Source organism: Electrona antarctica (genome assembly GCF_951216825.1).
Source record: "Electrona antarctica genome assembly, chromosome: 12".
In the NCBI taxonomy this organism is placed as follows: Eukaryota; Metazoa; Chordata; class Actinopteri; order Myctophiformes; family Myctophidae; genus Electrona; species Electrona antarctica.
The window spans coordinates 22,023,230-22,048,889 of record NC_136793.1 but is presented as its reverse complement, the minus strand read 5'-3'; the positions used below and the strand labels follow the sequence as shown (position 1 = coordinate 22,048,889).

At 39.3% G+C, this 25,660-nt stretch overlaps 4 protein-coding genes across 5 annotated transcripts; 2 read left to right on the top strand and 2 right to left on the bottom strand.

Annotated features, from left to right (window-relative positions):
• The first annotated feature begins 117 nt into the window (after positions 1 to 117).
• LOC306933176 (3-ketoacyl-CoA thiolase, mitochondrial-like) lies at positions 118 to 9,085 on the top strand. Its single transcript, XM_079515270.1, has 11 exons — positions 118 to 281; positions 3,237 to 3,403; positions 3,746 to 3,874; positions 5,386 to 5,502; positions 5,743 to 5,890; positions 6,219 to 6,391; positions 6,654 to 6,783; positions 7,688 to 7,758; positions 7,845 to 7,999; positions 8,125 to 8,477; positions 8,707 to 9,085. The coding sequence occupies exons 1-10, from the start codon at positions 266 to 268 to the stop codon at positions 8,207 to 8,209; spliced, it is 1,191 nt and encodes a 396-aa protein (XP_079371396.1). The 5' UTR covers positions 118 to 265; the 3' UTR covers positions 8,210 to 8,477; positions 8,707 to 9,085.
• Positions 9,086 to 11,126: 2,041 nt separating this feature from the next.
• On the top strand, positions 11,127 to 13,682 carry rpl6 (ribosomal protein L6; the record flags this gene model as incomplete). The annotated part of the gene is made up of 6 exons (XM_079515282.1): positions 11,127 to 11,273; positions 11,425 to 11,523; positions 11,964 to 12,107; positions 13,044 to 13,092; positions 13,209 to 13,393; positions 13,495 to 13,682. The coding sequence occupies 6 exons, from the start codon at positions 11,127 to 11,129 to the stop codon at positions 13,645 to 13,647; spliced, it is 777 nt and encodes a 258-aa protein (XP_079371408.1). The 3' UTR covers positions 13,648 to 13,682.
• Positions 13,683 to 15,428: 1,746 nt separating this feature from the next.
• On the bottom strand, positions 15,429 to 17,767 carry dynll1 (dynein, light chain, LC8-type 1). 2 transcript variants are annotated; one of them, XM_079515286.1, is made up of 3 exons: positions 17,634 to 17,767; positions 16,447 to 16,589; positions 15,429 to 15,819 (listed from the first exon to the last, which is right to left on the bottom strand). In XM_079515286.1, the coding sequence occupies exons 2-3, from the start codon at positions 16,576 to 16,578 to the stop codon at positions 15,682 to 15,684; spliced, it is 270 nt and encodes an 89-aa protein (XP_079371412.1). In that variant the 5' UTR covers positions 16,579 to 16,589; positions 17,634 to 17,767; the 3' UTR covers positions 15,429 to 15,681. The 2 variants fall into 2 exon arrangements, with proteins under 2 accessions (XP_079371412.1, XP_079371413.1); XM_079515287.1 differs by having other exon boundaries at positions 17,541 to 17,634.
• Positions 17,768 to 18,198: 431 nt separating this feature from the next.
• On the bottom strand, positions 18,199 to 25,655 carry polb (polymerase (DNA directed), beta). Its single transcript, XM_079515280.1, has 14 exons — positions 25,444 to 25,655; positions 25,210 to 25,267; positions 24,778 to 24,844; positions 24,124 to 24,198; positions 23,967 to 24,025; positions 23,485 to 23,534; positions 22,742 to 22,793; positions 22,560 to 22,614; positions 22,389 to 22,461; positions 22,238 to 22,308; positions 22,054 to 22,140; positions 20,029 to 20,102; positions 19,762 to 19,901; positions 18,199 to 19,619 (listed from the first exon to the last, which is right to left on the bottom strand). The coding sequence occupies exons 1-14, from the start codon at positions 25,502 to 25,504 to the stop codon at positions 19,525 to 19,527; spliced, it is 1,017 nt and encodes a 338-aa protein (XP_079371406.1). The 5' UTR covers positions 25,505 to 25,655; the 3' UTR covers positions 18,199 to 19,524.
• Between the last annotated feature and the right edge of the window lie 5 nt (positions 25,656 to 25,660).

The following is a 25,660-nucleotide window of genomic DNA, read 5'->3' as shown; positions in this document are numbered from 1 at the left end:
AAGACTCGTAATAAATATTAACCACTTTTACCTTTAACCTAGATTTAGATGTGTAGCTTATTTCCTTCATAGAAATTACTTTATTTAGCAGACGGAAAAACGTTTTCTGTCGAATCTTATTTTCAGCCTGTAAAAATACACTTCAACATTATTTAGGCGAAAGGTGAAGGCGTATTTACTAGTCGAGTCGACACTGTTTAACGTACACTTAATTTTAAAGTCTAAAGTCTACTTTATTATACATTCATAGACTGGAATCAACATCATGTCGCTTCTCAGAGGTAAACTTTTACATTTTTTACAGGATCCCGACATAATGTGACGATTTCTTTGTGCATTCATTTATCAATGCATAATTATATATATAATACAAAACCAGACACCTGAAGCCAACACCTGAAGCCAACATTATATTCAAATCTAAACATTATCTGCATGATGTTAGCCATGGTTCACATGACGCTCGTACTTAAGTCATGTTTCTGGGCTAGCATGATGTATGATTTTGGAAATAGGGTAAAGGTGACTTTCTTTTACCCTTCTGAATTCTGATCTGAATGAACTCTGATCATAAACCCCTTTGAATCCATGTTTCTGAGAAAGATCTGTCAACTTTCCAGTTAAATTTGGCTTTAATTTTTAATTTGATCATAATTTCTAAATCTCCCTGTTCCTTATTTTACTTAACAGACACAGTGGATGGGGGTTTTGTCTCTTGTTTGGAATTGTCAGTTTGACAAACTACTAGCATGTTCATATAGCACAGTCTAAATAATGATAACACATTTGTAAACTTTTATGAGATGATGATGATTTCTTACACATACATGGTATATCTGATCATCAAACCAGTTACATTTATGAGCTGGTTGTTGTATCTCACATACATGGTATATCATTAAATCTGAGTGCTAATATGCACTAGCTGCCAATTGTTTGCACACTAAACTATATTCAAGGTTCAAGCTTCAAGCGTGTTTATTGTTACATATACACTACAACTGCAGCTGGTGTAATGGACGTTTTAGAATGCCAAATTTATTGCCAAATATATTTATTATTGTGTATTTCTCATTCAATGCTATTTAGCCACTTTTCACAGCATCAATGCACTAATTCTAACTCGACTGCAGCTGTCAATCTAACAGCTGATCTGACTTCTCCATGCTTACTATCACTCTGTCAGCGAATGTATACTAATACTATTTGTGTGTTGCCCTTATCTTTAGTGCAGATCCTTATATGAACATTAGAATAGCATCTCTGTTAGAGAGGACTATAAGCATGGTCTGAGATTGGGATGTGGGGAGGCCTGGAGGGGCTGCCGGCCGGAACAGGCCCTGCAGGAGGCTTGTTCCTATGATCTCACATGTTGTTCTTCTGCCTGAAGGCTCATTCATAGTCTGGATTTTCAGTGGTGGGGTGACCACCGAACTACAACATGACGTCACGAGCCGCTGTGAAGAGCAAACCACCGTCCCAGACTCCCAGCCCTTCTTTCTGTTTTTACTCACCACCGCTCAACGTTATTTCAGCTCCGGTGGTCAGCTCACCACCGGAGCAGTGGTCACCTCACCACCGAAAATTCAGACTATGAAGTATGAATGAGCCTTCAGTCTTCATAATACATTCTCAACACTTCACCCTGAATGGACATTCATATTTTTGAGTGGTGCAAACCACTCCAACAACCAGCTTTGTTGAGTGGTGCAAACCACTCCAACAACCAGCTTTGTCTGTACCCGTGTACCTGTACGTGTACCCGTGTACCTGTACATGGTACCTGTACGTGGCCCCACGCACAGGTGAGCATGGTTGCTATGGTTAGTGTGTGACGTCACTGCACCACTCGGTTCACACGGGTGTGATTTTTCATTACACTAGTGGTAACTATAAATTCCAGTGTGGATATTGATAACAATTCAAAATAAAACTAGAAAAGCAGTTCCTGCCGAAACTGAGTGTGCTCGCTGAAAACCTGCAAGGTATATCATGTACAGTAGAAAATGTATTTAAGCTGAAGAAAAATATCACACTCTGTGCTCAGCCAATCAGCTGTGCTCATACATACAAGTTGTGTATAGGATATGCACAACTACGATAGGATGGTATCCGGTGACCTCGCCGGTTTTCCGACTCGCTGCGGTTTAGTGCATTTTTGTTTTACTTCACCTTTATTTAAATTGCATTGAATTGAGAGAGCGAGAGGATAGTTGTTTAGAGTTTACACTAACTGAAGTAGGAATGCTAAAGTTTAAACACCAAAGTACTGAAACAATGTAATTCATTAGTAAACAATATACTGAAATGGTAGGCCTACTATCATTGGTATTCACATACTCACCTTTTTATCATTATCTAGCTGACCATTTAATTGCACAAAATAATTTGTTCACTTTGGAAATGAACTATACAGCTGTGGGTTTGACATACTATACTGGTGAAGACAGAATGTTAGCATAGATGAAGACATTGAAATTTCGCTGTGGCGAGTTGATATACCGGCGAGTTCTCCGGTATTTGACGATAGGATAAGGGTATGGGCATATGCTAATGGCATCGGGGATCTCCATGTACTGTATGTGCATAAAAGGGACACAGACAGACGGTCACAACGGCAACTCTAACAAAGCCCCAGCACTATAACTGAGACAAATTGGTCGGATAAGTGGAGCAACTTGAAAAAAAAAATACAAGCATAAATAACTGCATAAAGCTGAACATTTTGAAGTTTGAACTAGAGTTCTAGCACAAAGTATGTGGAGCGAGCCCACAATAAGAAAAACAGTTAAAATAGGAATAAGAAAAATAGCAACACAAATAGCTGTAACTGTTTTCATATGAAAGTGTCAACCAAACTACGCATTGTGAGCTTGTAGATCTGCGATTTCTGCTATTTTTTGGAAATTCTTGAAAAATGTATGATCATTTCATAATGACGAGCCCTTTTTAGCAAAAGGCCGATGCACACCTCAAGGCTATTGACAGGTGCGTAGGGCAATAAAGCATACTTAAAAAGGTTATGTCTGACTGTCCTGATGAAGGTCGAATAGACCGAAACGTTGAATAAAGAGCAACATTTTTGGCAAGTTTTCTGACCGTGTGCGGGACTCTTCTTTGTTTTTCAAAGATAACCTTTTAAAATAATGACGAGCCCAAAATAGGGACGCGGCGGGACGCCAGATTGAATGTGGTTAAACAACATTTCTTCAGATGCTGTCTCTTTCTCTCCTCAGGTGTATTTATTGTATCTGCCAAGCGCACTCCTTTCGGTACGTATGGTGGTGTGCTGAAGGACCACAGTGCCACTGATATGCTTGAGCATGCTGCCAAGGCTGCCCTGGCTGCAGGGGGTGTGGCCCCAGAACTCGTCAACAGTGTCATTATGGGGAATGTCATGCAGGTACAGTAAATCCAACAGTCAAGTATCAAATTCCACTTGATATCCTTAAAATGTAACTGCTATAGAATGAGATCCAGTCTAGGTCCGGTCTAGTTTTAGGTTAAAATGAATATACCGGTAATCAATATAAATAGTCTTGGTGGCTCAACCAATACGATTATATAACGGAAACCTGCCGTCGTCGAGGTTAGATTTGTAGACTAATTGTAAGGCTTGTGTGACACCGCCTCTCCTGTCTCACTGTTTTATCTAAATGCATTTAAAAATCTATGCATGTGTTCTGATGTTTTGGTCTCATGTTTTTACTCCTGGATTTATGTTGTGCTTATCGTTCTGTTTCAGAGCTCAGCAGATGCACCTTACATTGCACGCCATGTGGGTCTCAGGTGTGGCGTGCCAATCCCGGTACCTGCTCTTACTGTGAATAGGCTATGTGGATCTGGTTTCCAGTCAATAATCAATGGTGCTCAGGTAAGCTTCGCCATTAACAGATTCTACAGGAACATTGATAATGCTGTGGCTCCGAAAGAGATTGTTGTCGGTCTGTGTGTCTGTCAATGTCAATTCCTGAACTCACTGTCAATAAGCTAAGGTGTAATCACACTAATACTTGGACATGTTTTATACTTTTGTTAAAAAAAATGAAAAAAATGAAAGTTAAAGGGGCCCAAATTTGGGCACAGATTATGTCATCAAAGCCATGCTGTCTATAAGGAAGTGAATGGCTGTCGATTCGGGCTGAAATCTTGCCTAAATATGGAGTTATACATAATAGATACTGTACGTCATAGATGAGTGGTGTCACTCATGAAGATTGAACATATGAAGTTTTGAGAGCCATGTGAAGCCAACCGACTGAAAATCAGTTTTGCTGGGGCGCTCAAGTGGCACAGGGGTAAAGTTCCTGCCCACCAACCGTGGAGACGAGCGGTTAGAATCCTCTGTGGTGCAACTGGCTTGGGCAAGCATCCCAACGAACTTAATTGGCTGTCTATGTCACTGCACTGGGAACTCTAGTCATGGCGCCTCTTCACGTTGGAAACACAATGTGTATCAGATAGGCCTGTCAAGCTAAAAAAGAAATACTGCCATAGCCCAAAATGTGCCTTATATAGGTTTTCAATGGTACCCGTTCGACCCCTGAATTTACCATGATAATAATGAAATTTGAATATGTTATTTGGATGAGGATAATAAAAAACCTTGAACTATTGCAATCTTTTGGGTCAATTCTTAGATTGACTGGCCTAAGAGGAGATGTGGTTGACTACACCCTTCCCAAGAACAACATGTACACGGGGGAATTGGCAGTGACTACACATTAAACTAAATTGGGTTGTATATACTGTATGGAACATAACCTACTGTGAAGCTGTAACTGTTCACAGAAGGTTTACCTAACTTTGCGACTACAGGGAAAACATGCACATGTACATATGTTACTATAATTTTTACACTTTGATTGCTCTTTATGCACTCTATTCTTGTTTGCTGTGGTTTTGTTGTTTTGAATGTTGCTATCTATGCTGCTGCATTGTCTTTACACAATAAAGTACAACCTTGAACCTTGGGGAGAGATAAACAAAAACAAAGATTATCAAAAGATTATTAAAACAAACAGATTTATTCCACATTCCAGAGATAAAGTACACTACAGGAGTAGTGATTAAAAAGTGTGATTTTCAGGTAGCTTTGCAGAAAATGTATCATACTATCAAAAGTATTATGGTGTGCATGCTCAATAGTGCATGAAGGCTTTTACTGTATACTATTGCTTTACCTATATTGATTGATTGAACACTATTAACAAGTTTGGTAACTAAAAGGATTGTACATTGTACTGAATTAATCAGTAAGATATACATACAATACATATCAGTAAAAGCAGAGGATACTACTACCAAGGTGATGTGATGTGTATGTGGTGTGTCTTCCTGTTATAGAGTAAAACCAAAGTTCTGTTTATTATATGTTTTTTGTAGGAGATCTGCCTAAAGGAATCGGAGGTTGTCTTGTGTGGCGGATCAGAGAGTATGAGCCAGGCACCCTACGCGGTTCGCAACATAAGATTTGGCACCCGTTTTGGATTGGACCTAAAGGTTTGTGATTTTTGTTGTTGTTGTTTTTGGCAGATTTCCTTAATCGCCACTATAATTGACTCTCTTTTAGGTAATACGTGGACCGTGGTGTGCACATGAACATAATTGTATTATTTAACTCCAACTCTTAACATTGTAATGAAGCATGTCTGTTTCAGACCTTGGCTGAGACAGATGTCTACCTTGGCTGCCAGGCAATAGAAATGTATTTGTATTTAAACGTTTCTGTCTCATTCACAGCTAGAGGACACACTGTGGGCAGGGCTCACGGACCTGCACATCAAGATCCCCATGGGCATTACAGCAGAAAACCTGGCAGAGAAATACCAGATCACCCGAGAAGAGTGTGACAAGTTTGCACACCAGTCCCAGCAAAGGTGGAAGGCTGGTCAGTGCAGCTACGTTACTAATAGTTCTGTTGTCAGTACACATATCATCGCTGTCAGGTCTAGTGTCCAAAACTGTTATTTCCAGGAAATGGAAAAAGATTAATCCAATGTAGTTCGTAGTCACAAATTCACAATGAAGCTCTTTTGTCTGACGTTGCTGTAGCAAGGCATTAGTTTACAAAATAATCATTAAAAGTTTCTTCCCGATAGCAACAATATGCAGAAGCTGTGGAAAGCCTTGTTTCTACTTTTACATACATACTACATGTGCGCACACAGACCATTACCGTATCTGCTCTTATTTATTTTATCTTTGTCTATCGGCAGCTCATGAGGCAGGTCATTATACTGCAGAAATTGCACCCATTGATGTGAAAGCCAAGAAGGGCAAGGTGCCTATGACACATGATGAACACCCTCGTGGAACCACATTGGAACAGCTGGCTAAGCTTGCTCCAGTCTTCAAGAAGGGAGGAACTGTTACCGCTGCAAACGCATCAGTGAGCGCAGAACACTAAATATTATGAACTTTCTCATCCCAACAGAACTTTAATAAAATATTGTTATATTTTTTCACCAAGGCTGTCACATATAATGACATATTGTCTTCCATAATGAACAAAAAGTTGACTTGCCTAACTTATATTACGGAATTCGAATGTTTGACTTTCACACTTCTATGTGTATAAGATCTTAAATGCACTTTTGCATGATGATATACAGTATATCTGGAAAACACAAATTCTTCTTCCACGTCTCCAGGGAGTATCCGATGGGGCTGCTGCTGTGGTGATTGCCAGTGAGGATGCTATGAAGGAACATAAGCTCACTCCATTGGCCAGAATAGTGGCCTATCACGTGTCAGGATGTGACCCAAGCATCATGGGAATTGGTGAGTCTCTCGTTTGCTTGTTTGCATTGTTTGTATATGTGTGCGTGTGTGTCAATTTAACAAAGGTGCAGACGATCAGAAATCAGCAGAGAGTGAGTGATGTTTGTGCTACTCTATGCCGAATTGAAGTGGACTCGGACCCAGACTTTTTTTTCCTCCCTGGAAATAAAAACGTCTGGGTTTCCGAGGCTACTCGTTTGCTATAGTGTTCAAGAAAGGTAGTGGCGGATAGTGTACCGGTCCGGGCATCTATCGTGGGTCTGACTCCCGATCCCGACGACCAGTTTCACTCCTCATCTCTCTCTGCCTAAAAAATAAATATTTAAAAAGAAAGGTAGTGGCTTCTGTAACATCATACCCATAATGCATTGCACCAGAGCTGAGTCACAGGGTTTCCACACCTGAGCCGCCAGCCGCGGACGTTTTCTCTGTCGGCCAGCTTCTTTTCCGGGTTTTTAGACAGCTGGTGGATGGAAAAGAAGCTCCACCCACGCAGCAGGTTGCCGCGACGGCCAGATTCCCGGAAACGCTTGCCCCCGCGGCAGTCAGCCGCGGAGGTGGAGCTTAATTTCCATCCACCAGCTGTCTTAAAAAAACGGAAAAGAAGCTGGCCGACAGAGAGAACGTCCGCGGCTCTCTGGTAAGTGTGGCAACAGCTTGATGCTGACTTGATTAGAGGACTGAAATGCTTATGTTTAGGCATTCATTTAGAGATGGTTAGGCATGGGTTTGGTGTGGTTAAGGTCAAGATAGGATCTGAGAGGGCAGTGAGCCAATGACATTGGGTGACCTTAAATGACCAGATTCAGAGCTTGTAAATAAATATCAATGTATTGATCTGAATGAAAAAAATATTTGTATTACTGCTCTGTGTGCGTAACTCGCTCTAATCTTTTATAAATAGGTCCAGTTCCAGCCATCACAGAAGCTCTTAAAAAAGCTGGCCTTTCTATCAACGACATGGATCTTGTGGAGGTTAATCTCACCTCATTTACATACATTAATGTTCTGGAAGTGGTTGTGATTGTGAAGGTGATAGAATCTCCTTTTGCTTTGTACAGGTGAATGAGGCATTTGCTGCCCAATTCCTCGCTGTTTCAAAAGCCCTTGGACTGGACCCAGAGAAAACCAATGTCAATGGTGGAGCTATTGCCATTGGACATCCTCTCGGAGCATCTGGAGCACGCATCACTGCCCACCTGGCTCATGAGCTCAGGTGTCCTTGTTGTTCCCTTCACATATTGTACCCTGTACTGTAGTACATCCCAACGTGTACAACTTTTCAGTCATGCAACGGCTCATAGTAAATAGTAATATCAGTTTTTTCCCCCTTTCCTACAGGCGACGAGGGGGAAAGTATGCTGTTGGTTCTGCTTGCATTGGTGGTGGCCAGGGCATTGCCATCATCCTGGAAAACGCTCAGTGAAACTACAAACTACTACTGTATGTGCCTTGAAGATGAACATCAGAGAGAAGACCAAGACACCGTCCACTCACAAAAGAACATTATATGCCATTGACCCATACTAAATAACAACAGTAATACATTCAAACTCCTTCTAGTATTACCTCATATTGATACATTTGTCAAGAGTGCTGGCTGTATTTATTTTGAAAATTACTCACTCCATTTTGCTCAGAAGAGCTATGAACATACTGTATAAAGGGCTAACTTGTTCATATTGCCTGGATCTGTATGTTTTTTGAGTGGTGAAAACCACTCCAACAACTGGCTTTGTACCCGTGTACCCGTGTTCGTACCAAAAAAACGAGCATGGTTGCTATGGTTAGCAACCAAAAAAACGAGCATGGTTGCTATGGTTAGCAACCAAAAAAACGAGCATGGTTGCTATGGTTAGTATGTGACGTCACTGACATAGCTGATCAGACTATATAAGACCTTGCACCACTCAGTTCACACAGGTGTGATTTTTTCTATATGATAAACTTGACCTTACACCATGTTGCGTATAGGATATACTCTCTGTAATACGAGTGTGGTCTAGCCAACACCAACTCAAGACTCCTGAATCGCTTCCCTCCACACTCAACTATCTAATTTAGTACCTACCTACAGGTATCTAGCATCAGGGTCTTGAGTAGCATTATGTGTTTTTTTAACTGATGGTGAGTGGGAAAAGCTGATCTATGTTTTGTGTCAGAGGTTAAAATGCCTCTTGATTTCATCTTTGCCTTAGACTTGTTTATAACGCTACAGATCTGTTAACAACAACCAGCAAGATGCCAGTAAATGACTATATCTCTGTAAAAGAAATAAAAAAAACTGGAATGTTTTATTAGATCGAATTCACAGTGTTAAAAATATGTTCAGTTAACTACACTACCATGTCAAGGTCAGGACTATGCAGTACTGTGCATACACTAAATAGCCAATTGCTTTTAAAGAATAACTTTCAGTATATTTAAATATGTTGTATTGTTAGTTATTCTGCATTGATGTTGCTGCAGAATATGTTAAGGCCTAATTATTATCAATAGCATGAATAATCTTAACAGTAACTGCAGAATAAGTCCTTCAAAACATAATTTGCATCCATGACCATGCTGTGCTGATTCTGCTGAATGTATGCAGGTTTAGTTCTCCATGAGCATGATATCTTATCTGTAATGAAGACTCACTTCCAGTCATGTTGTTGGATCTGATATGACATATGATGGATATGACATATGACGTCTAGTATGACAATCCCTATATTTGGCCCGAGCCAACCTAGTGCTGATATCAGATAGATGTGGTAGAACCATATATGGATAGATCTAACTGGCTTAGTCATCGTGACAAGCATAGTCGGAGAATATACATATAATAACAAGGGTCTGCTTCAGGGAGAAGGCAGAAGTCAAAGCATCCTGGTTTAAGTTCTAATTGGACACCACTGTGGCGGGTCCTAACCTAAGTAATCAGCCTTGAGCTAATTTATATCAATTACCAATAAAATATGGTAAGTTAATTTTAGAATTATGCAGTTTCACTTTTATCCTGGGTATTTCAAAATAACTCAAATAAATAAGAAAGCTGCAAAACAGTCAATGTATTTTTTGTTTACTTTAATGTTTTTGTAGAGTCTAGGCAGGGGCCGTTGTCCCTGGCCTTGGTGTGCATGATTTAAAAAGAATATAAACAATGCAAAAAAACAAACAAACAAGAAACTACTACATTATAAATAATGGACATGAAGGTTTGTGTGTGCGCCTTCAAACGTGTTTTTTATTGGACTACAAAGACCATGAAAACCTAGGAGCACTGTTTACGTCAACGCGTCCTTATATACGTAACTTCCCCGGAAGTCTTTCTTTTTTACTAGCAAAGGTAAGAATGACCCATTTCCACACCATTGAAGGAAAACAAATCTGTTTGAATCTCAGATTTTATAGTATCATCACTGTATCCTAACACTGATAACCTAAAGTATATGTCCTTAGGATCCATTTAAAGTGATTATTGTGTGATTTTATCACATTATGACTCTATAATAAAAGTGTTAAGTTTATCGCTATTCTCAATGAACGAATCGCTCGCGACCGACCCACCACTAGCCATTCATGCTATCGGGACGCGTTGTAACATTAAACTCGGTTTTTGTCACCGGGTTTGCTAAGTACGAAAGATGTGATCTACTAACGGTTAACTTTATATTCCGTGTTTGGCTGTTTAAAGTAATTCATGATATATAATTATGGGCTGCATGACGCTCAAATAGCGGCTAGCTAATATGGCAGCGGTACTAGTTAACGTGTGCCTGCGTCATACCAGCCTCAGCATTGGGTGTACATGTGGTTGTTATTAAAACTGAACGCCGACCGTAAAATGGTAAATGCTAGTGGTCGGTCTCAAATACTTTATAAGCTGTTAGATGAACTCTAATAATGCAAATGTTGCATGCTATGCTACCGTGCTGCTACGTGTCTGTGTTGGTACACTAAATATGAGAAATCGGTCTGTACTCTGTTTGCAAGCTGATGCTAGGGTTCATTTGGTTATCAATATCCATATTATCATGTTATCAATTACCATAACTGTTGCATTATGTTTATCTGTTTTTGATAACTGCGCTGATACTAATGCTTTTATTTTAATTAGTTTACCAATTGTTTTATTGCGTTGCACGACTCAAATTATTGTTCATTACATTGTTTCCATAGGCTTTGTTTTAGTTTACCTTACTTTTATATTATGCCGTTATGATGCTATGATATCTAAACTGTTGTTCAACACTTTGCTATAGAAATGGTTATTATCCTAAACATAATTGACTGAATGTGTTTGCAAACTGACCTTTCAAACTTAAGGCTAATGTTGTATTGTGATTACCCTCCCCCAGATGGCAGAGGGCGACAAGAAGAAGGTTGCCAAGAGGCACTGCAGCCGGAACCCGGTTCTGGCCCGTGGTATTGGCCGCTACTCTCGGTCTGCCATGTTCGCCCGCAGGGCTATGTACAAGAGGAAGACCAAGACCACAGAGACCAAGGTGTGTGTGTGTGTGTGTGTGTGTGTGCGTGTGTGTGTCTCAAAATATAATGTATAATATCATCAAAGTCTTTTGCAAAATACTTAATGAGTTACATTTGCTACATATGTGTGTAGTATCTTTATTAAATTAGCATCTTGGTTTTATGTAGCCCGAGAAGAAGCTGAGGGTGAGACCACAAGCTACCGTTGTCAAGACTGTTGGAGGAGACAAGAATGGAGGCACACGTGTTGTCAAGCTGCGTAAAATGGTGAGTTTTTAAGTCTGGTCCGTTCCAATTAATTCATCTGTACTTGACAAGACAAGTCCCAAAGTCTGGATCATGAATTACATGGTCTAAAATCTAAATCCAATTGTTGTGATGTGAGGAGATAATTATGTGACTCTCTGAAATATTGGCCTCAAAACAATGAAACATCTTTGTCATTGAGCATGCACCTGATATGAAACAATGTTTGTGTTGGTTTACAAGTTTGAAAATAAGCTACAGAGCACTTTGATCACACTCTGAAATGGACCCCTCAATCAATTTGAAACATAATTGCAATATACAGCATATTTTCTTGGATTGAACATGTGAACCATGGGTAGTTCAGCAGTATTCTGACCTAGGGATGTCAACTTGTTTTGTTTGTATATTATGTGCTAATTGGCCCTTAAAATGACTTCTTTATGTGTTCCCTACTGTAGCCCCGCTACTACCCAACAGAGGATGTTCCCCGCAAGCTTAAGAGCCATGGCAAAAAGCCCTTCTGCCAGCATAAGAGGAGACTGCGTGCCACCATCACCCCAGGAACTGTCCTCATTTTGCTCACCGGTCGCCACCGCGGAAAGGTAAGGACTCCTTGGGTATACTCTTGGTGCGGTCGACATATTTCTGGGATGTCGTTGCTGTCGAGCAAAAAACTAGTTTTTTTTTGTCACTGAAGTAGCAAACATGACCAATGCCACAGTCTTATCTGCAAGCTCATAACATTGCAATGCTGTGTGAGATTGTCCATTTATATTTGGGGAAAGTGGTTTAAGTCAGTCTGTAGGTATACATTTTACAAGATTGTGACTATTTACACTGGACCCCCCCCCCCCCCATTCAAAGACGAGTACGTTTTGGACATTCAGTGTTTCTACCTGATGACATTTGCAGAAACTATTATCCTCCAATTGGAGTTCATCGGCAGTATTGAGGTCAGCATTGGGTTAGGGCCACTTGTATAGCAGGTAGGAGTGAACGATCACACAGCTAAACAAGCTGATGTGACTTGAAAGGACAATACTTAGACTTAGAATAACCTTAGAGTGTAGTGTACGTGAAATAAATCTTTTGATTAAACTACAGTACATCAAATGGACATCCATCCAATGGCTGAATCTGACGTTGTGATAGTGCTATTTCTCCCTAGAGTGCCTCTCACAAATGCGTGGGACAATTATGGAGGCATACACAACTGAGCCCACACACTGAACCCGAGTTCAACTGCTATAAACAACATAAATTGCTCTGAAATGAAGAGAACCCTTTAGATAATTTGCATGTGTGACGGAGTTTCTTCCTAAAATAATTGTTATTGTATTCTATACACCATATTGCTATCCTATATTTTGTGAGGCATTAATTCCAGTTTAATTTGATGTTTAGGGTAGTGATCTGTTCAGTACAGTACAGGCACTTAAGAATCCAACGTCACAAACCTTGACTATTGATTGGTAAAATACAGGTCTTAGTGGAGTATGTAATGATGTATTAACTGTCTGCTGTCTCCTACATTTCAGCGTGTTGTGTTCCTGAAGATGCTCGCAAGTGGTCTCCTGCTTGTCAGTGGTGAGGAAAACTACATTTTCAGTATCTAAATTATTTGTGTGCAAATGTTTTTAGTCAAAGGGTTTAGGTGGTTAATGCTGCCACTCTTGACATGTTTTAATTTTTAACATCCTCAGGACCTCTTGCCGTGAACAGAGTTCCCCTGCGTAGGGCGCACCAGAAATTTGTCATTGCTACAAACACCAAAGTTGACATCTCTGCTGTGAAGATACCCGGAACTCTGACTGACGCCTACTTCAAGAAGAAGAGGCTGAGGAAGCCCCGTCATCAGGAGGGAGATCTCTTTGATACAGAGAAAGAGGTGAATTATCCACATCTTGAAATACCCATTTGTACCATTGTTTATGTTTACATAGTGTATTGAAACATTACTAATTTCCCATTTCCTATCTCCGACTACAGAAGTACCAGCTGACAGAGCAGAGGAAGGTGGACCAGAAAGCTGTGGACTCTCAGCTCCTGCCTGCCATTAGGAAAATCCCTCACCTGAAGGATTACCTGCGCTCTAGCTTCTGCCTGTCTAATGGTGTCTATGCACACAAGCTGGTTTTCTAAATGTTATAAATAAAGAGTACTACCGTTAAGTTATATTGGTGGCTATTTTTGTTGAGTGGTGTAAACCACTCCTACAACTGGCTTTGTTAGTTTACTTGTCTGTCTGTCTGTCTGTTCGTACCAAAAAAGGAGCATGGTTGCTATGGTCACCCAGTTCACATGGGTGTGATGTCATTACATCAGACATTACGTCAGACCACAGCTGATCAGTCTATATAAGACCTTACACCACTCAGTTCACACGGGTGTGTTTTTTTTTTACCCATAACTTTTGAGTTGGCCACTTACTGCAAGCTTTGAGTTTGAATAGTCTCATGAGCCACTGCCTCCCACAATTTTCAAATAAGTCAGTCAGCCTGGAGCCAGAAAGAATATGATCAGGGGCTAAAGCTGATGTGCTGCCTCCTCCCCGCTTCAGTTTCATAATTACAGTTGCACAGTCCGGCTAAATCAAAGCCTATCACTTGTCAAGAAATGGCATTCCTTTCTCGGCTTTCAGATGTATTTCGACTCACTGTATTCGGTCAGGTGATTGACGTTGTCTGACCGACGCTTGGTTTGAATAACTTAGGCAAATGGCCTTGGCAATGTTCATGTAATTTATGCTAGAAATTAAGCTATTTTAAGTTGAGTAATGGCAGTGTTTGATCCATTTCTTGTATTAATCTAGTTGAAATAAATGGAAGTGGCTAATATTCCACATTGGCTTTCTTGTTTCAGGCATTTTACAAATAACCCATTAAGATCTGGGTTAGATTTTACATGCACTGATGCACATCCACTGAGATGCTGGACAGGAGGGAAAATAATCCATGGTAAAGCTCCACTGTTGATTCAATGTTTCGATTGATTGAAATGTTTTATCAAACCAGTGGAGCAGAGTTTCTTTACCAGTGTTGCAGACTTTTCCTCATTTTATAAATGCCCAATAGTTCTCAAACGTTTGTACCAAGGACCTCCAAAATATGTATTTCGTCATGGACCCATCTGAAAGTGCCTTGTCTTTTTTTTTTTAACCACTTAAATCCAAGTTCTGAAAGTGAAATTACATTATTTCTAGGGATGCACCGAAAGGGAAATTCTTGGCCAATGCAGATTATATATATTTTTTCCTATACCATTGCTGTCATGGCCACACCTTAAAGCTACCTGATTATGGCAAAATACATGATTGCAAAACTAAACTTAACCCATTTATGCCGGACGTTGAAATTTAAAGTATTCTAAATCCTGAGTTCTGAAAAACCTGTTTATCAGTGGTGCTCAATATTTCATGTCAAGACCCTGAAAATATGTAGTTCCAGGAACTCCAGAAGCAAAGGTTTGAGTTAAAAACGTTCTCTGAAAGAATATACAAAGATTTTTGTACATTTTCAAGATTTTTCAAAAATAGCAGATCTACAAGCTTGTAGTGCGGCACTCGGTGCTGCGCTGAGCTTGAAGATCTGCTATTTTTCAATAGCTAAAGCATAACATGCTTAAAACACCAAAAGGGGTTCCCACCGAGAATGGTTTAAAGAATAATCACTTATGGGGTCATAAAACATTTTTTCAGCACTTTGAATGCATTAATTGCATACACTATTCGGTGATATATTTTCGGCCGAATAGGCTGAAGCTACATTTTGCCATTTTCGGCCGAATATTTTCTGCGGCCGAATATTTTGTGTATCACTAATCATTTCCCTGTTTTAAAGGGTTAACAGGGCTAACTTCAAATCTCAATTGAATGTGTGGTGTACAACAGTGATTAAAAGAACGACCACTACATAATGCTCCTAGACAGCCAAACCATAATGCTTTAATTAGAAAAAAAATTGGTCACACCTAATGAAACAAAGACAAAAAATAAATACATGTTTCATTTCTCATATGGCCATGGGGTTTTTTTTTTTCTCCTCCAAAAACAAAGTAGTTCAAAGTAGGAAAGCAGCACAGAAAAAGGCAGTGCCCCTTTATCAGGAATGATAGAGCCTTTCTGTCAAAATCAGTCAGTAAATAATGGTCAGTTGGTGTTATAGGAGTGCATTTCTCTTAGCCGGACTTGAACAGCAGAATGGCAACCTGGCCCAAGTAGAAGTAGATGAAATGCTTTGTCTCGTGGGTAACGTAGCTGCCGAAGTTCCTCCCAACGATGCAATGCCAGGTGGGGTTGTACTTCTTATCAAACTCCTGTGAGGGGGAGACCAACAATACCATCAGCCCTATATTCTTCATATGATGAATAGCAAAAATAGCCGATCTACAAGTTCCACGCAAAATATTTTGTTAGATTGGGTATTTTTGCCATTTCTGAAATGTTCGCATAGATGTTCTCAAAATAGGGATGTTAGGTTTAAGGCTATGACAAAAATATAAATCAAGGCTCCCAAATAGTCTTAATTTTATTATAATTGCCAGCATATGTACAGAGTGGTGCCCTTGCGTATATGACATTAACTATTGTGCATCTACCATTGCCATAACAGAACTGCAAATAAGAGGTGAATGACAATTTTATGTTTTAACTAATGCAATACACTGGTTAGTTATGTGCATATAATTAGTATTTCACAATTTAAATAAGCAGGCATAATATCTTAATGTATTATTTCAACACGTACACAGTAAAAAATATTTCTCGTATATAAGATGTAACAAAGTGTAAAAAATATTGAATCTAAAATCTGTGTTAAGTGTTAATTTATCCATTTGTAATTGAGTACAAATTGCACATGTATGGGTAAATTTGGCTCCATTTGTACACCCTCCGAGTTAAATCACTGGATTTTACTGCGAGTGCGAGTGAATAGTAGTTACCTTTTTGATGTACGCAGCAATGTCTTTCTCGATGTTGTACTTCTCCAGAGCCTGTGTGGCACACTCCACTGCATCTTGCTGCATGTCCTCAGACATATCTGCATTTTTGATCACTGCCTTTCTGTCAGACATGGTTGTTGTTGCTGTGAGAAACCAAAAACAGTAGGGGGCATTAAACTTCTTCACATTAGTGCAGACATGCTACTCACTAGACACTAGTTCTTCATGATACATTTCTGAGCTGGGGATTTTAAAGCTGCCATCATAAAAGCGTAAATTTAGCCAACATGCATGGTAGGGTTGTTAACGTGTTACCCTGGACTGGTATGTTATGTTATCAGTTGAATCGGAACATTCATTCACATCAATTGTAGTTTTCAGTAAATGAAAGGGTAGACAATTTTGGAGGCGTTCTCCCTACTCTTCTGTTGAGAATTTTAGACTGCGTCTGTCGTGTAGGTAGGACACCTACTGGTTGACAACTAGTACTGCATGAAACTCATAGCTCAACATCTCCCCTGACTAAGTAAAGCGGGTGTTGCCGTAGTAGAACAACAGTGGAAATTTGGTCTCATGCGCGAGACCGCAGTTCAATTTAAGTCACGAATCACAGCTTTAAGAAATGCCATTTCATGCAGTAAGCTATAGTTAATGTTACATAATAAGCAACACATGATATCCAATGAAACTGGCCATATACTCGTGTTGTTGCATAACAGTTTCCATCAGCATCACAGCATCTCTCTACGATGCTCCGTAGTTTCTATGGATACGCAGGAGGACACTTGATCAATCGTATATTTTCTTTAGGTGTAAAATAAAACGCGCACAGTCCTCACACCAGGCTGTATTGCAGATTGCACTGTAACTCGGCAAAACAAAAAAATAAGCAAACACGCGTGTTTAACCGCGTCTCTGCTCAAATAATGCAACAAATAAAGACTTTCCTTTTTAAAATGGCTTAAGACCCTGAGCTGGGGATATAACAGAGAACCACGCCACCGTGCACACACACACACACAGCAATGAATGAACGCAAATATGAACGCGAAACGCTAGCTTGAGCAAAGAAAAAAGGCCATCAATTCACTGACCACATCTACGGACTTGACTGTTCTGTATTCAAATGTATAGCAGTTATAGCTGAAACAACCGGCTATTTAGATGCACATAGATTTTCGATTTACCTATTATATCCTCGTAGATTGCTTGACTTCTTTAAAGAGGCGATTCTTCTCTAAGCGACAACTCCCGCGAAGTGGTTGACACAAAAGTAATGTGGGTGTGTGACTGCCGTAGAATGCTGTGTTGAACATATCCCATTGGCTGCTATTAACGCACTTCGCACTGCCATTGGTCCATTTAGGACTGTCTTCCCTGGTATTTCTGTCAGCATTTTGTTTCCAACCATCATGCCTTGCGTCTATAGCCTCGTTACCCTGACAACCTTAGTAAATAACAATGTTCACGCCTAGCTAGCGTCAAAGTCAAACGCTGGCTGCTTCTGATACTGTACAGAAGCAACGATTAAATTGCCATAATATTACACTGTTTAAAGGTGCCTTTTCGTTTCACTGAAGATTGTGACAGTTTAGGGTAAACTGTGATTTACTGTTGATGCTTTATTTGTACAGTATTTCCACAAGCTAATTGAAGAAAGTAGCTTTTCACAAATTAGTTATTGGTCATGGACATTACTTTTTGAACAAAATGTATTATTGGATTGAGATTGGGGAAAACAGGATTAAAAGTAAACCTTTTCATCATGTATTTATTTCACTCATATACTTTCATGTATTGCTATTTCTTGGACATAAAGATTGCCACATGCAAGCACAACGCTTTATGATTCCAGCCATCACAAGTTAAAGGTGTCTATTAAGTTCACTTGAAAGATTAAAGTTGGGAAACAGGATATATCTCAACAATAACCCTTTACCAAAATACAAATATGCTGACCAAAAGCACACAGAAACGCAACTCCTATAACATCACCCAACATTATAAAAATACTAAAATAAACACCAATATATTCACAAATATGGAACAAATGTCTATAAAACATAAGGGAAATGGCACATGCAAGGTATTCCACATGTCAATGACTGGCATAAATCACACAAGTCTTACAATTTCCAGTAGTCAGTACTACATTAAAATTCATTATGGAACAGGGAAACACTATTAATCTCAAATTTCTCTCATTTACCTGGATTTAACAGAAACAATACACTATCAGTCTGACAGGATTACCAGTGTGTATTTTGGTAACGTCACAAGAGGCAAAACCATTAGAAAAAATAGAAGCTTGCTACCTAGCTTGAAAAAAAAAAAGGACCTGGCCAACATGGCCAAGCCAAGGATCGAGCCCTGGGGAACCCCAGTCAATGAAGGCAGCCAGTGGTTGATATCCATCTGACCTATACTTCATTATGAAATAATGACACTGAAAACTGTTGAGGCACACCAAGCTCAATGATGAGGTTACGCCATGCAAATGTCACAGAGCTACAATATGTGAAGCTCAGCTTAACATCAGCCCCGTCGTCTCAGGAGCACCGACTGTTGCTAAGATAAACAAACAAGGCAACAGCAAAATATTTCACAATAATGAGATGCGTGGCTAAACCAAGACACAGTGTATTGTGTAGGTTATTTCACAGTCAAATTGGTATATGATAAAGCGGTGTTAGGACACCATGATTAAAAATGCTTTTGTGTGTATGCAAAACTATTGACAAGGTAATGCTCAATTAACCTCTGGCCAGCTTTGCCATACAGAAACAAACAAAAAAACAAAACAGGGAAAATGCTTTAACAGTGTTAAAGATGACAATTTGAGCATTTACTTCTTTTTTTAAGTAAAATTATATTAAGGTTTGACCCAAAACCAATAAAAATAAATAAAAAACCATCACAGCTCCTTTCTTTCCAACATTAAGTAAATAAAAAATATTCCAAGGAATACTAACACAACAAAACACATATGCATTCATGAACATGCTTCACACTTTTTGTTTACAGGTAATCCGTTGTTTTGTTAACATTTTCTCCAGCAGATAAATTCGCTTTTGTGTTTCACTCGCTGCGGTCCTTTGGCTCTCTGTATCTGTAATGGATATACTCAAAGATGTCCCTTTCACTGTCCACCATCAGAGGCTCGCCTGCCACTCCTACACAACAGACAGCAATAACAGAGTAGAAATAACAAAACAAAATTAGAAAGAGACATTGATTCTTGATTGACAGGTAGGAGTTACATCAAGTTGAAACAGGGTCCAAATTGCTGTCTGTTGAAAATTAACAGTGACTCACCGGTGACCCCGAGTGGCCGTACGGTGTACTCGTTGAGGGTGAAGCCTTTCTCCAGAGCATGAGTTCTCATGTTCTTATTAAAGATATCACTCCCAGTGAAATACAGAACACCACAGTAGTACTGGTCCTTGGGAATTATCCTTGGGACAGCCAGGAGAGCACAGGGATAAATGGGTACAGATTTAACAAGAAAATATAGGCACCCATGACTTATAAACATGTTTACTAACTCTTTGAAGTTTAATACCAAAATAAAAGGAGACCCACCTGATGTCAATACGCCTGTGAAGGTACTCCTCCTCATCTTCATCTTCATCATTTCTCTGCACCTGGCAAACACCCTATAGAACAGACATGTGCATTAAACAGCCTGCAGGCCAGAACCAGCCTGTTGGTCAGAGAAATGGTCTAAATTCCTTTTATTTTGAAGGCACAGGTTTATGCATTGTGCATGAATGCATGCATTTGTGTGTACCACCATCACATATCTGAAAGGGGTGCATACTTAGTTTAGACTAGTCATTGGTTAGACATGGGTTAAGGTTAGGTTTAGGTGTGCTGCCCCGTGGGAGGTTAGGTTTAGGGTGAGGGTTTGAGATAGGTTGTAGTTTTAGGACTAATGACTGGTCTAACCAATGACTAGTCTAAACCAAAAACTGTCTAAACTAAAAGCATTGATCCAATGTAATAATAAATACATTATTTTGTATAGCACTTTTCAAAAACAAGTTTACAAAGTGTTTTGCAGACAACAGAGCAGAAAACAACAGGCAACAAGCAAAGGCAATACTGGAAGGGTAAAAAATATGAGCAAGAAAGAACAGAGTCTAGCTGTCCATTCCTCTAGTTGAAAGCCCTTTTATAGAAATGAGACTTTAAAAGAGCCACTGAGGTAGCCCTTGCGGCAAATGCACCTTTGCCTTCTGTTACAAGCCTTGTCCTGGGGACATAACGTGTATCACTCATGTTTGTTCATGTAACTGACTACCAACAGTCATTAAGACATGCGAATCCCTTGACTCCTTCAAAACCGCTCTCAAAGGGCACCTACGGATGGCTGCAATTCGAAACTGGCCCCCGTAAAATCTGAATCCCCCCCCCTTCCCCTCACTGTATATGTTTCTTTTCCCTTTTTACCTCCATTATGATGAATTCCTGTACTGTTCTTTGTCTATATAGAAGTGTCTATTTGTACGTCTCTAAATGTTTTGATGAATTGAACATGGTGGACCCTGTTGTAAACAAGTGTAATGCTTAATTGGGTCGTCCACTCACAGTTAACAGCCTTTGTATTGAGTTTGTGCTTGAAATGTACTGTAATTCTGCAAACTGTTAATACAATTTTCAATCAATCAATCAAAACTCAGCATCTTGGTATCACTGTCCAACGAAAGTGAGTGCTAAAAGGAGAATATTTGACAGTAAATGTAAGGTCTTTCACAAGTAATGGACTTTGAAGTATCTTTTCACTGATGGTGTGCCCCCTTCACCCACTCATACGCAATAAAGGCCCTGAGACACCAAGCCGATTTGCAAGAACAGCAGATACAGCGACTGACCTGATCAGATCGCTTTGCGATGGGACAATTGATTTGCTGCTCACTTTGTTTGGCTGAGATTGGAAGAAAGAGCTCTAAAAGTGTGAAAAATGTAGACGCACCACAATGACTACAGCGATTGTCAGCCATGCTCAGGGCCTTTAGCCGTATGCCTATTTTGTAAGAATCCTGTCCCTGTAGAGACTAAAACCTGGGTCGTCATTTTGAGACCAAACATGCAGAAAAATAAATCTCTCTAAGAAGCAATCTTCCTTCTGTTAATTACACCGACTTAATTGTACAAATAGATACAAGATGTGATATTGAAGTGACCAACTGTTGTATAATTACTTTCATGTTATTGTTATTATAAATTATTATAGAGGAAATCTTGAAAAAACAAGAAGGTGGCTGCACACGCCAATAGCCAGAGTGCCAATATATATAAATTATTAAACAATGTATACAGCTCATATGGTATATTGCTAATGTAATGATAGGGTGTGGTTAGGATATGAATTAGTTTTGCCCTCAACAGCAATCTGAATTTCTCATGTAGTCCCCAATGACAAATAGTCGCCCACCCCTGCTATGTTAGCAATAACCATCACATAGTGAACACGGTCATGAGGCTCGTGTGCTTAGTGGAGTGAGGGCATATCGACTTCATTACAGCACTAATTGCATTACCAATTACACTATCAAACGCATTTGGGTTTTGCCCACACGTAAGCTGATTAAGCAGAGGCCTCACCATGAACTTGGTGTCTCCTTTGGACTGAGTGTCTGTCACAAATCCAATGGATTCAAAGTGTTCCACAACAGCATTGATGAGTTTGGGCTGAAACAAACAAATGGAAGTTTGGAATTAAAGGAATTTGAGTGAAGTTGTATGGGTATTGTATGGGTATTCAAGCCACTGTAGAAATGTCCCTCACCTGCTTCTCAGACTCAGAGGTGAAGTCTGGGTGGGTCAGTAAGATATCAATATCACCACTGGATTCAGCACCTAGGTATCATCAACATGGATGTAAGAATAAAGACAACACCAGAAGCAAACTGCAATATCTTTAAATGGAATGTTCTCACCTCTCCTGTAGCTTCCACAAATGGTTCCGATGTATTCTGGGTCTACCTTTTCCAACTCCTTCATAATGAGAACCTAAACAAACACAAGCACAAATGTAAGGCCACTTTATGTAAAACTACACCATTTCATGAACAGTCACCCAGAAATACGTAAACAATTAAATGACTCACTTCCATCTTCTGCATTTCAGCTCGTGGAATCCGCTTCTCAAATTCCTCAAAGTACCTGACAGAGGTAAAAGGAAGCTCTGTCACACTTTCTATATTCACATAAGGAAATAAAGGACATACTACAGAGCTCAAGCCTGTATACGCCTATAAGGTATTTGATGTAGAAGACCTTCCATCTTTACCTGAGTCCTATCTGTTGATGATGGTTTAGCTTGTGTTCAATGTTTTTCAAATCTAAAATAGAAAAAAAGATAGGTATATATAAATTTCTATTCTCATAACATATGATGCATAAAAAACTATGCTAGAGAGGCCAGCATAATTACATTTCTTTCATTATTAACAAAGTACAAAAGCGAAAGATGCGTTGTATAACTTATTAGTCCCAGAGCTATAGTTTTGCATTTGTCAGCATAACTCATCATTGCAATGAATATTGGAATTGTACAACTTTACGATATCTGTTGCATCTCCTTTTCAGAAAGGCAATGAGCATGCTCAGGGATGGTGATTTGCTGTTAGTTTTTTACAATGTTTGTGTTCATTGACGGTTTATGCTGCCTATAGCAATCGTGGACTTTTGAAATATTTTACATTTATTAACTTTAATTTGATACTTAAGTAGTCACTGCAGAGACAAGTAACTATGTTTTGGTTGTCTTTAATGATACAACATCCGTTATTAGACCCCGTCTTATTTTGTACAATAAATTATTACTTCCAGATATTAGCTATATCTTGCAAGTGGAAGACATATACTTCCAAAATACATTTTTCAGGTTTTTACATATCACAGGCTAAGAACATGTTTTATTACGGCAGCCTTGTTCACAAAATTGTGTGCGTCAATTCCGTCAAACCATAATAGCCTTTTCATCAAATTACTGTGATGCCAATGTGAACTGAAAACAGCTGCAGAACAAACCTTCTAGTGTCTTCACCCCCTCATCAAAGAACTTCCTGGCTGCAGCAGGACTGAGAAAAAGTAGAATCAAAAAAGTAGTTAGTTGCATGTAGAAACTAAGGGATATATTTAAATGACCATTATTTCTTATAATGTATTATGTATTGTTATACATGTGAAAGGTTCGAAATAAACTAAACTAAACTAAAAATGACCATCTTAAATTCAACACATTCCTGCCTCTACACCCTCAGTGTTCCAGATAGAAAGATAAAGTACAGCATTCTATGTTGTGTGTTGTTTGAATCCTTTATTGCATTTGTACTGTATGTGATGCTGTGCTTATTTGTATCTTGTTGATCAAGAAAGACAGTTACATTGTCTGGTTTACAGTCTTTATCATCAAATCTTCAATAAAATGGATAAAATGAACAGCATTTTAATTGGTCACAATGTATGAAGAGTTTCGATATTGGACTGGGAATTCTTGCAGAATTACATACCCAATTCCAGTAACTCTGGTGAGGAAATTGATGGAGGAGCTTGTGTCATCATTACGAATCTAGAGGAAAAATATACGCATCAGCCATAAATGTTAAGCCACAATCAAAAACGTAATGCATGAGAAAAAAAAACTCATGAATGCTTCCCCAGACCCACCTTCTCCAGTTTCCTTAACGTGCCAGTTTGCAGGAATTCATCAATCTTTTCTGCAATTTTAGCTCCCACACCTTCCTGTGGAAACATGACAATTCGAGTGATGACTCTAAACATGGCACACCTCCATCTCCACTCTGCTGACAAACATATCGATGTCATTTGGCATACCGTCTTGTCTTCACACTACAGTAGAGGGTGTCACATTCACAGAAGGGCATCCTTGTCAAACTATGTCTCTGGTTAAATGGAGGAATCCTGGTGGACTCGTGTCAACCTTCATTAGAAAAGCTTAACAATCCCAGTACATCAATACACAGTCTCTGGTCAGTCACCTAGTGACCCCACTGACCTCCCTCTATGATGCATGACACTGGATATGCAGAATGTCGACTCTACAGCTCCTTAGGAATCCCATCCATTCTTCAGGCATGCCATCCCAATTCACTATAATTATCATTCTCATGGTATAACATTGTAGTGCACTGCTAGAAACTAACAATCTTTCACTAGCTGCAACCATACTGTTATTCCATGTAGCTTGAATGCATCAATTATACTGTATAGTTTACTGTGCCATCTGTGCTGAGATGGTAGTGTAATCATGAACCAACTACAAATCACAGCAGGCTGAAGTCAATCTGTATTTGTACACACCAGTTTCTTAGCCTCTGTACCACTTTTGATCTTCTGGGGATATTTGGAAATGGTAGAGGCAGCTTTCCTAAACACAGGACACAAGATACCATATATTTAATTTCAAAACGAAGATTGATCGATTGATTGAATACTTAACAGTTTGCAGAGACAGGCACATGAGAGTACATCAGTACAGTTATACAAGGTCTGTTAATATATGATTTAGAACCAAAAAAGCACAAGCACTATGGCTTGTTTCCATTGGGGTCCTTCTGTTTCATACTCAATTCATCAAAGAAAGGAATTGTGAATAGACTAGTAATAAGCAATTTCATTATTTTTCATGCTTAATAAACTCTGAGAAATGACCACAACCCAAAACTAAAATGTGTATTAAGATAGATAGGCTAACCTCTGGACAATATTAAAACACACGTTGGATGACTGTACCTGTATGCATTGTATTTGTGTATGGCTCTGTTGACATTCTTCTCATAATTGGCCAGTTCTGTAAGTGAAAAACACCATCATCAGTCCAACATTTCTGAAAACATAACATTGTGCCCGAAAATACTATCTTTTAAGAAATCTATCTTTATTCTGTGTTGCAATTCGCAACTAACAATCTGTGAACAGCAGAGACCATTTTAATAGCAGACATTAGCTCAACACTACAACACGTACCGGTTAGAAAGTCTGTTATCCCTTCGTTCAGGGATTCCTGAGGTGCTTTCCTTTTGCTCATAGTTGATTAGTCCTTCACTTGATCGTATAATGGTAAATATGTTGTTGCTATATATTGTGTGGTTGACCAGTCGGATTAGGAAGCAAATGTCCTGTAAGTCTTTAGCTGCTAGCACGTTAGCAGCACGTCAAAGGAAGCTAACAATGACTATACGTC

Coding starts and splice junctions, on each gene's coding strand:
- LOC306933176 (XM_079515270.1), top strand. Junction 5,891..6,218: donor CCAGCAAAGGTGGAAGGCTG/GTCAGTGCAGCT, acceptor GTCTATCGGCAG/CTCATGAGGCAGGTCATTAT. Junction 8,000..8,124: donor CACCTGGCTCATGAGCTCAG/GTGTCCTTGTTG, acceptor CCTTTCCTACAG/GCGACGAGGGGGAAAGTATG.
- dynll1 (XM_079515286.1), bottom strand. CDS start 16,578: ATGTCTGACAGAAAGGCAGTGATCAAAAATGCAGATATGTCTGAGGAC. Junction 15,820..16,446: donor TTGCTGCGTACATCAAAAAG/GTAACTACTATT, acceptor TCCCCCTCACAG/GAGTTTGATAAGAAGTACAA.
- polb (XM_079515280.1), bottom strand. CDS start 25,504: ATGAGCAAAAGGAAAGCACCTCAGGAATCCCTGAACGAAGGGATAACA. Junction 22,141..22,237: donor CCTCTGAGTCTGAGAAGCAG/GTGAGGGACATT, acceptor TGTTTGTTTCAG/CCCAAACTCATCAATGCTGT. Junction 19,620..19,761: donor ACGGCCACTCGGGGTCACCG/GTGAGTCACTGT, acceptor TCTGTTGTGTAG/GAGTGGCAGGCGAGCCTCTG.